Here is an 11,576-nt window from a genome sequence, read left to right on the forward strand (position 1 = left end):
CAAATGAACTATTAATTTAAGTGAAGCACAGCATTCCTTTGATTGGGTTATTTATTGGCGAGGCTTACCTTTTATGATTTTTAATGTTTTTTGTATTGGTCCGCCAGGTCGCTGGTGGAATAGTTATCGTCAAAACATTCATATAACTTATTGCAAAATGTAATTGCTTTTTAAATGAGAGCATGTTTCAATAGTTTCTTGTTTTTTGTTAACTATGAAAGATACAGTAAATAGAATTCCCTATTTATAGGTTTATGAAGATAATATGAAGCTATTAATTTAAGACTACATTTAAGGAAAAACTAATAATATCAAAGTAACCAAAATCGCACGTCAAATTAGACAGGTTCAAGTCTTTATTTAAAAGAGACAGTAGTAAAACATCTTGAGTTAAATTACTATCTGGCTATCGCAAGGCAGTAATAGATATGTCCTACACAAGGGACTTTCAATGTTTCTTTTCACCTTCGGTCGACTATTGCTCCTGCACCTCAGCTAATTGTAAGCACTGCTAAGGATATCAAATGCAGACATTTACAGATACTAGTCTATCTCTACACTTAATATCCAATATTATTGCCCTCCAACTAACGAGTAATTACGCCACGAGATAAACGTCAAACAAGAACTCACTTTAAATAGATCCCGATAATGTTTAACCGGTATTGGCAAAGCAATGGGCCAGCGCAATGGCTCCTTCGTTTCAGCACTAAGTTTTACAATGTGAATCTCTAGGCGTTGATAAGTAATCAAGGGTAATTGCCACTGAAAAGCAAAACAGTCGTCCTTATGCTGAGCGGACGTCTGCAAGAAAATGACTTTCTGGGTCACTAGAAAGGTGAACTTTTTAAAAATTCAATTTTGTTTTTTAAATCGTTGTATTTATACGCAGGAAGGCCCTTAGCAGACTCATGGCAATAATAGCTTTCATTGAACCACCGAATCTATGAATAAATATAGGGTTCACTTCCCAAACACTTACTTTGCATTGACATTCTCTAGGTCAAAATCTGCTAGATCAAAAGTCGCAGCACTTGTGTGGGCAGTTAAAAAAGAGGTGAATTTTAATCGGGTTTGTTCATCAATAACTCTTTGGCATTGACCTGTCTGAACGAGTCGAGCAGTAAGGTGAAATGCAGGTCACAGCGTCTAACAAATATTAAAATGTGTAGCACCAATCAGCTTCACTATCTGCGATAATTTGAACAGTAAAGACATTTGGCTTTTCAATTAGCGGATGATGTAACGATATCTGGGATTTTCTTTGCAAAAAGGCTTTTAAAAGCAGAATTCACCACCGGTGCATTCGTTGGCGTCATTGGTTGTCGAAAACTGTTTAGCCTTTTTCTTTCCTAATGCACTGGGGTAAACGGAAAAAAATCACAGGTAAATAAGACCAAACTTTTCGCGACTTTTTGGATTTTTTTTACAGAAGGGAAAATCATCAAAACAGCAATTTACTCAGGGATTAAATATGAGGTTGCACATTTGTAGAGCTTTAGTTTGGCTGCTCTGCAATAAAGCGTCCATATAGCGAAAGCGTTATTGTGCTCGGCAGAAGTAGCAGAGAAATAAAGTGAAGATTCCCATTTGCTGTCAGAAAGTACAGTTTCAGTATTACTTTGTTAACCAGTGCAGTCAAAAACATTTCAACCTAGCCTTTGTGCTGTCGAATCCACTTACTCGGTTTCGTTGGCGTACGTTTAGAATTGTCCTCAGCCTCTCGTGTGCCTTTAATTCCAACTAGAGTCACAAGGACAGAATTACTGTAAACTTAGCTGAATAGTTAGTTCGGCTAGATTCACACAAAGGTCAGGCGTGTGGCGCTCCCTAAAGTGAAAATAATAATGCAACTTTGCGAGGTGTTTGTAAATGATTTCAGTCTGACCCCGCTGCCCTTCAGCCTTTAACACACAACGCGGTGACACTGCGGAGACACTGGGGAGAGCAAAGTAAGGAATCTACAATGCACTAGAGTTTAGAAACCACCTTAGAAATGTTCGAGGCAAAGGGAATCCTGGTTAGTTGTCATATTAAATTGTACTAATTTTTTTCCGGCATGTGACGATCCAATTGACTGTTGCTAATTAGAATTTGAAGCACATTGCCAGGCCTGCCTGCAGTATTATTTTATCCAGCTCTGAGGAAGAGATTAGGATAGAACAAACAATCGTTATTTTCCTGCGCTGCCATCATTTTATGGAAGTAGCAATGAGTGCTGAACACTTTGAAATAAACCAATATTTGTGCTATCATGTATAACTTGTTTTTGATTAGATTTAGGGATTGTTTAGGCCGGGTGATATTTGTTATAACATCCTGCGGTTTGTTAGTGGTGAGTTCAAATTATTAGCATCTGGAGCAATTATTGATTCACGCTGGGGCACTTAGTAATGTTAGTTGGAGCGGATCGGTACAAACTGTTTCCTATAAAATCTCTGTGAAATACCAAGGGCTCATATGCAGAGTAACAAATAATAACTTCTGCCTAGTACACTATATGCACGCTGATTCACGTTGCTGCCACTGCCGAACAACGCACGTAGAAATGTTTGCTATCACCGACCTGTTATAAAGGGCGACTTCTATTATTTTTCAGTGGCCAAACAATTAAATTGTTGACCAGTCGCTTTGTCTGAATTTTCTTTTCTTGTTTATTAATATTGCACGCCATTAACTCTTTGGAGTCCGCTTGCAACTGTAGCTTTTAAAACGACTTTCCCATATCGCAATTAGTCACCGAATTTGTTTGCAACCCGTCGTCTATATATACCCTGTAGAACCGAATTTGTGTGATGTTTCGGTCACAGATTCGTTTCTAGGGGAGTCTATGGTCGATGCCAACACTACGAAAATCAGCAATTTGCTCCTCGTGGCCTTTACTGCTTAGAGTGATTAAGTTCTCAAGTAATACTGAATGATTTGATTAGGAATGGCCTCATTTTGTTTTGAATCCACTTTTCAATATTGTGTCGGCTTTTAGTTCTCGCCGCTTAACAATAAATGGTTTATTTCAGCTCCCCTTTGCAATCGAATTGTGATGTATAACGTGTTGATTTACTGATCATTAGTGCGAATGTAGTCGTTTCTAAACTTCCGGATTTACTCTCAGGAAATCTAAGATTACTGAAACTGAAGTATTTCTTTCTCAAGCTGCCTGTTTCCATGGCGATGACGATAAATTATCTACAAAGATTGGCTGGCGGTTTCTTATCACACGATGCTTCGCAATTAAATCGGACTAGAACCCGCCTTAGTTCAAAACTTGAAATTCGAATTGTGCATATTACAAATATAAGAGTTAGTTATTGAAATAGTTTAAGGAGATAATAGATGTGAGTGAATGTGAGAGGGAAAAACAACGAATTGTGAAGAAATTGGAACACAAATGGTTCGGGTCATCAGATATTAAACTTATATTCCAGTCTTCCATTTTTTAAAACTTTCAGAACAAAGTATTTTTCATCTTACAATGTCCTTAAGCAACATGTGCAAAGTGCTTTATGTGATACGGGAAGTCCTTGTTCTGACTCTATCGGAGCAGGCCATGTTTGCCTTTGAATAACTTTGTCCAGAAGACCTTTCTGCATCGGTAATGGCTGTAATTATTTCCCTCAGCTCCGTTATTCTTTTTCTTGGCTAGCTGGATGCTTCCTTTGTCACCCTACGTACGTTGGACTGCTGGCCGTTTCTCCAGGAACCCTCGCTATTGTCCTGCTGCTCCCGGGGAAGAAACAGCAACAACAGATACCAACAGGCCGCATGCATTCGCTCCCCTTGATTTATTTGAAAAGCGGCAAGAATGGTGGAAAATTCTCTTTTGGACAAAAGAGAAATTACCTGAGCAATATTCGGGCGCTCAGTGAGTGGTCATTATTCTCTCCAAATGGAAACCTCTATTGTATGCATTTTCCGGAATCTGTTTCAAATACTTAGTGGCTGCTGGGGGGGAAATCAAGACCTTGCAGTTTTTAATTTATTTTTAAATCAAGGTTTTCTGGACCAAGTTTGTAAAAAATTGTCATTAGCTGTTTCCTTATCCGGGAAACGGGCCCGACCTCGCCATTGGCTCGTATGGTCACATGGGTGACTAACTTTATTCAGTTGACAGCAAGTAGGAGGGCTTTATGGAACGGGAAAAAAAGACAACTGGAGAAAAATTAGTATTTTCCACCTTCAGAAATTAATGACCATGAGTTCGTATTTGATGAACACTAAATATGTGGATCCCAAATTTCCACCTTGCGAGGAATACTCGCAAAATAACTACATACCTGACCACTGCTCAGAGTATTACAGCCAGGCGCAGGATTCAGATTTTCAGCACCAAGGAATCTATCCACGGTCAAACTACAGCGGCCAGTCGTACAGCTGCAGCAATGCTCGGGGCTCTCCAGTGCAGCAGAGGGGTCAACTGCAGGCACAGCCCGCTCCCCAGGACCACCTCACAGGGCAGGGGGAGCCCGTTGCACCGCTCCAAGTGTCCATAGGCCGGCCTTGCAGCCAGCAGCAACATAATCCAAAGAACCAAAACGGCACAGCAACCAAACAACCAGCAGTGGTATACCCTTGGATGAAGAAAATCCACGTTAACACGGGTAAGATGCACTTTTTGGTTTCTCTTTCGTCTCCCCCCCCCCCCCCCCCCCCGCCAACCACCTCCACCCGCCCCCCCCCCCCCCAACCCCCTACCTCTCCTTCCCACCCCCCCTGCTGCATCGCCATCCCTAGCAAATATTTGTGACCCATTGATACAGGTCTACCGTAAATAACTCCTTCAAGGGAGGATTTATGAGCGGTTTTTAAAAAGACCGACAATTACACCCATCATAAATTTTTATTGCTGAGGAAATAGGCCGCTAGCCATGTGGCTGACTCCATGTGAAAACTCGAGCCTGAGAGTAACAGGGATATGTTATATCCCCAATTCCGAAAGCACTTTAAAGTGATCCTCAGTACCAATATCTATATTTTTGAACTTCTTATCAGAGATACTATTACAGTGCAGTGTGCGTGCAGGCGTTGCCTTTAGGGCTGACTGGTGAAAGCGGCTGACAAACTTTAGGTCCGGATTTGAATGGCTTTTGAATTGTTTTGTTTTTCAGTGAACCCTAATTACACAGGAGGGGAACCAAAACGTTCACGAACTGCCTACACAAGGCAGCAGGTTTTAGAACTGGAAAAGGAATTCCATTTTAACAGGTATCTGACAAGACGACGTCGGATTGAAATAGCTCACACTTTATGTCTTTCCGAACGCCAGATCAAAATTTGGTTTCAGAACCGGAGAATGAAGTGGAAAAAAGATCACAAACTGCCTAACACAAAGACCAGATCCTCTGGTCCTTCCTCGACTTCCAATCAACAGTTACAAACTGTTTCCAAGGACCACCAAACAGACCTCACAAGTTTATAGAAGCATATCTACTAAGTGGCTCTTTAAGTGTATATATTGAGACATTTCCAGGCAGAAATTGCATGTACCGATAACATGGCTTGTAGGTGCTTTCCTGCTGATTTTATGGCATTGAAGGGACCTTGTCTTGTGCCTCACCTTTGTTCTCAAATGTAGGAAATGAAACAAAAAGGAGAAAATCACCATAGTTGCAGCTGAAAGCGTTGCGATTTTAGCCAGTGGCTATTCTTATCATACAGCACACCTTAGTAACCTTAACAAGTGCGAGGCACTAAGTCCTGAAGATATGGTGAGGTGCACACTAGGAAGGTACATGTGTAGTCTGTTCGCATGAAAATGAAAGGCTGCGACGCGTGTTCATGGTCTTTTTTATTTTACAATGAAGGCCCAATAATTTGATGTGGCAATTCTTGATTTCCACAACTATTTTTGCTTGTAATGTGTATTTTTGCGATTCCATCCTTTGTGTATGTTGTGTTGGTATTCGAGATTTATTGTGATCAGGAATTAGATAGTGTTATGTGGTTTCTTTATTTAAATTGAGAAAATGGTATTTGTAATTGTGCTGCTGGATGGATTATTGTTACAAGTCTACACTGCAAGATTGCATACATTTTTATGTTCAAGAACGATACCAAAATTCGTACGCACTACTAAAGTTCAAGAAATAAATTTAGTAGTAATAAGCTGAATAGCGTGAGTTGTTTTCCTTTTTTGATATCTGGAAATGGATTCTTATATGTGACTCCCGCTCCTGTTACGACGCTATCGTTTGCAAATGTCATGAAGATGCAACAATACAAAATGCCAAAAATCCAGTGATCTCCAATTCAAAATCAAATAGGCAATCAAAAAACGCCACCCGATGTGATCTAAAGCAAGATTTCGGAAAGAAAAGTGCGGTTAGTGAAATATTGCAACAGTACTTTGTGTTCAGGATGCTTGTTAAACTCCGCTTCTCGGGTTGTTGGTTGATAGATGAGTAAGTTAGTTACACCAATCTGTGAACGTTTAGTATTACAAGTGGGAATGCGTTTCCTTTCGATTTTCTCCAAAACGGATGAGCGAACAACAATACGACAAAGTACACAGTTTAGAAACAGAAATGCTCTCCACCGTGTATATTTTGCTTAGTGAAGAGCCCTGTTCGTTTTTCCAGCCTATTAATCTGTAAAGACACACTGGTGGTTGATTTAGAGGGGCACGGACAATAGCCGAGAGGCTCTTCAATTAGGTAATTTACACCTAAACACAAATTGCGGAAGATTCTTGTTTCTGGCAGTTTTAAGGAAGCGAATGTTATGTTACAACCAGGCGAAACGAGTCAGAACTTCCTGAAACACAAGACTGGCTGTACTGTGCCAATATTCTCACGATATCAATCAGTGGCACATGGGTATGTCATGGAGATTTCGCATTCAGTTCTCCTATGCAATGTTTTAAAACGGTCATTCATTGTTGATACCCAGATATTGAAACGGAATGAAGCCCCTTTGTGACACGAAGGAACAGTTCATTAGATATTCGAACATGCCTTACCGTTTTCATCATAATATTACCTCCATCAGTTAAATATGAAGAGACATTTTTTTTTAAATTCTCACAAAACCCTTCCGGGCACAGTTAATGTAAGTTTTGTTTGTGAGGAATTGTCCAACCTTTGATTCCACAGCCTCCTCACAATGAAGCGTGTTTTCTCGGAATTCTGATGGCCATGCGAGAGAGAAATGCGAGGGGGGGGAGGGGGGTGGGGGGGCATTGTGTGTAGTTGTGTGATTACAATTGAGGGTTCTCTCCTTTCGTATTATTAAAACCGCGAACACATGTTAGGTGACTTAGATTTCTACCGCTTTATTTTTCTCCGATCTGCAAAATTGGAGCTTTAGAAAAGAAAGATGGCGAGTGAGCACAATACTGCCTTCAAATAATCGAAGCTCTAGGTAGAAAGGCTATGTAAAGGGAAAAAGTCCGGAGGGGTTCGTGTTAGTGGGCTTTCTAATCCGCTAAAAGGAAGCCGTACCTAACCAACTCAGGAAATCATTATCGCAATCACGCAGCAATTTAGCTGGAAATGCCAGAATTCCGTCCAAATACAAGAAGTGAAGAAAATCTATTTCGGGAGAATTTCGATGCTCAACTCGGTTTTGTAGCATTCAGTAACAAAAGAAAGTTGGCGGCGCAGCTCTTTCTCCTTGTCCCTTTAGTGCCCTGCAAGCCTGCAGCTGGCTTAGCTGGACATGGGCTGCTTCAAAAGGCAAATTCCAAGATTCTTTGTTCCTTTTAGGATAAGCCTTGTAGTTCTCAGACTTGCACATGACATTACTATAATATATCCACGTCTTGATATTATAAATGAGTGATATTCTCTGTACCATTTAAATCATTGTCTCCAGTACAAAACGCTAAGGTTCACGCGTAGCAAAGATGTCCTTTTCTGACGCCTTCATGTTGAGAAGCTGAAAAGGTATTTTTACTGAAGTTCGGCTAAACTGTAGAAACAGGTTCACCAAGAGGACAAATTTTCTATTCGATTAGCTGTATTTCAGCCTGGAGGACTGACCTCTAAACCCTTGACCTTTTGGACTCAATCCTACCCTTCGCCTTTTCTATGTGTTTTAACACAGACACCCTCTAGTTAAAGCCAGTTGAAACAGTTTCTCACGTATGAACTGCTCCAATTTCTACAGGGGTAATTTTGCGTCCATTCTCAGGAGATGCAGATTTTAGAATCATGCACGATGCCTCTAAACCCCACTTTTCTCCCGTACCTTCACAGCAGTGACACTTCAGCCATTGTCTACGCTTTACCTCTAACCATACAACTTAGAAGTTGTTCATTGACTCAGCTTTTGAAGTGGCCTATTTTCAACTCAGTATGTTCCTGCTTACCTTTCAATAATGCTTGAATAATGAAAATGCTCAGAAACACTCCCAGACATTCAATTCTTAATATTTGCATTGCAATTCACACTAAATTCTATCTCCACATAGGCGCCATGAAAATATAGTTTTGCCACATTCATTGATATGCTAAAAATACTCGAACTCAGGTTGCAGTGGTTGGTGTTTGTGTCGAATAGCTGTCCATATTGGTTTGGCAAAGCAGGATTGAATTCCTGTTAGCTAAATGATATAGCAGCATGTACAACAGTAAAACAAAAACAATTACAAAAAAAAAAATCTAGTTATACAGTTGGAAATAATTATATTCTCAAACACCGTTGCATCTTTATTATGGATAACGTCTACATAATTTTGTCATTATTCATTTGTTTTCATTAAAGAAGTCACATTTTTGCCACCAAGTGGACACAGCATCCTGCCGTATAGGTGTTTTGGTCTGGCCCCATATTATTGCCAAGTTATAACTCATAATCACACACACCCCCACCAAAAAAATAAACAATTTGCACCGTCTACTTTGGGAGTTGAGAGCAATCGAGTCCCCTCTCAATTTAGCAACTAGCCAAGAAAAGTGAAACTGAACGAACTTGTAAAAATATTTTGTAAATACTTGATAAAGCAGTGATCACTGAAAGCGAGATACACGTATGCGAAAAGCCCAAATAAGTAGCAATTAATCAGCGGCAAATGTTGTCTTTTCCGAGGTACAATCTAAATGATCAGAGCATATGTGCCACAAGAAGCTCTAAGCAATGTATGACTTTGACTTTTGTGCAACACCTATCTCCTTGAAAAGCAGTCCACTTTTAACCGCAGTTACCACCAAGGTCAATTGATAACGTCTCATATTCATTTAGTCGTGTAATTTATCAATATTTAACCTATCTAGCTACATGTATTAGTGCAGGCACTGGTTACAATTTATAATTCAAATTTTAAATTCAGCATCTTAATTATTTTCAAGTTCTTTCATTGTGTGATTTGTCACATATATATCGAGTAGGCAAACAAGGGAAGCACAGAACATAAAAGTAAACAACATCATGATTTCTGAACTGTTATATCATTCAAAATTCACAACGTCACATGTAATATCAATCACAATCAATCAACTTGCATATTTATATCTATCGACGCACAACACAGCTCCCACGGCTTCACATAACCCTTATATCTAGCTGTGTGCTGTTTGTTTGTTTGCATGCATCTGTTTTTCTATGCATGCGTGTGTTTTAGTGTGTGTGCATTTATGTACATGTGCACGTGTGCTTGTGTACATATGTGGATTTGGCCGCGTGTGTGTATAGATATATGCATGAATGTATATATGCGTGGGTGTGTATGCGATTATGTACATGCGTACTTTCTGTACACGCATGTTTTTAGCTCTATCCACGTATCAGGGGCAAAAACATGCATTAAATAACCCACCTTTTATGATTTAACTTTCTTAAAAATAAAATAATCTTACTATTTAGTTTATTTGAATAAATCCGAATAAACTTAAATGAGAAATGTTCACTGCATTGTTATTGTTGTATGTACACCGCCCCGTTAATCCGCTTCTAGTGTGGAAAGAGAAAGAGCGAAAAGGAAGGCAAAGAGTCAATCCGACCATGCCATAGGCTGGTCATTCAAAATGGGACAAAGCTGATGCAACCCAACGCTACTAAACAGCCATATTTGTTAGTCTTCCCCTTTCGAATTTTAAAACATATTTACCAACCAAATATTTCTCAAATGCTAAAGACGTATGCATTTCATGATTATGTCCAGAAGAAGTGGCAAGATTTTATGTATCCTTTTATATTTGATTCGGCCACGTGATTTACTAAATAATTAATGCAGTACGTCCCGAAAGAAACACGGCGTCGTCATTAATCGGCCAAGCAAAGGACTCTATCACACTTGAAAAGTGAACAGATCCCAAGAATATTATATACAAATGGTCCGCTATTTCACTTTGCTGTTGTGGTTCGTTGCCAGAAACTAAAAAATGGGAGCTTGGTAGGTAAACAATTTTAGTTTTGTTTCTGCTAAGATAGCAAATGAATGTAACTGTCATATATCTTTGATGAATAGCGCCCTTTGCTTCATACTCTGTGCTACCAGGCGACAGTCATAAGTTGTAGTAGGCAGATATACTGACCTTCTATTCGGATTAGGCTTAACATTTTGGAGCAACTATGATAAACTTCAGATGCAGAAATTTGTACCGGCTGCATTTTGGAGGTGGGGGTAAACGTTAGTAAAACTGCGATGAGGTTGTTATTAAGGCGTAGTTGAGTGTCATGAAATGGCGTAGATTTTACGGTTTAGTTGTGCTTTATTGCAAACAATGCCGGCTGTCATGGCATCTGCTGCCTGTTTGTACACAGCGAAATAGAGGCCTGAGTTTATGTTGAATACCACGAGTTATATCTTTTGTTTTCTTTTGAAAATGGAAAGTCTGTAAATGAGATTCAACTAGGGCAATTGCAGGTACCCATGTACAGAAACAATATTCATGAGCGTTTGATGCTTCATTTTTTAATAGATGTTTTGCTTAAAAGGTGAAACAAATGTCTCATTTGAATCTATCCGGATTTTATTTTACAGAAAATGAGTTTTTGTCTTTCCTACAGCAGTCTGTTTAATGATTACCCACAAAACTAGAAGAGCGTACTTGACTGATTTAAATAATAAACGGTTGTGATTTCTACCCGGCACAGGAACAAACTGTATTTTCACTATCGGTACATGTTCTAATGTAATAAAGTGGCATATTCTGATTTGCTGATTTGAGGTTAGTATGATAATAATAGGATGTCGTATTAAACTCTGCCTCACATGTATAATATAGATAATGCAACGCAATAAGATACAAACACGATCGAGCTTTCTATTGTTGGTCGTTTAATAATAATGTACAAAAGTGTTATTATTAGGGTATAGATTAAAAACAAATTGTAAGTAAACATTTTAAGGTGTAACGTTGCATCGGACCTTAACCTAAATTATAGTTGTAGTGTCGGAGTTGCAAATATGGCAGATCAGTTCCTAAACCTCTTTCTAAAGCTGTAATTAAACTGCATAAATTACTGTGGCAAACGCAGATGTCCTTTGAAAAAGGATTTTATTAAGTTGGTTGGAGATACTTTACAACATGGACCTCTGCATTTATTGCTTCCGTTGCTTTAGTCACAAAACACTTATGGAAATTGAATTTGTGCTGTCGTCACGTGTGTAAAGTCAACGCTCGTTTCCTTTTTTAATA

At 39.2% G+C, this 11,576-nt stretch overlaps 2 protein-coding genes across 5 annotated transcripts in view; both read left to right on the forward strand.

Annotated features, from left to right (window-relative positions):
* Positions 1–11,576, forward strand: part of hoxd3a (homeobox D3a) — a 37,834-nt gene that overhangs the window by 11,666 nt on the left and 14,592 nt on the right. Inside the window, exon 1 of one of the 4 annotated variants that reach the window (XM_072476830.1) lies at positions 9,809–10,327. The exons of the other annotated variants lie outside the window; for them this stretch is intronic. The gene's annotated coding sequence lies outside the window, so the exon portion shown is untranslated. Of the gene's footprint in view, positions 1–9,808; positions 10,328–11,576 lie in introns of those variants that run through there. 4 annotated transcript variants of the gene reach the window in all.
* Positions 3,619–6,108, forward strand: hoxd4a (homeobox D4a). Its single transcript, XM_072476938.1, has 2 exons — positions 3,619–4,598; positions 5,106–6,108. The coding sequence occupies exons 1-2, from the start codon at positions 4,187–4,189 to the stop codon at positions 5,414–5,416; spliced, it is 723 nt and encodes a 240-aa protein (XP_072333039.1). The 5' UTR covers positions 3,619–4,186; the 3' UTR covers positions 5,417–6,108.

Source organism: Scyliorhinus torazame, chromosome 2 (genome assembly GCF_047496885.1).
Source record: "Scyliorhinus torazame isolate Kashiwa2021f chromosome 2, sScyTor2.1, whole genome shotgun sequence".
Taxonomy (NCBI): domain Eukaryota; kingdom Metazoa; phylum Chordata; class Chondrichthyes; order Carcharhiniformes; family Scyliorhinidae; genus Scyliorhinus; species Scyliorhinus torazame.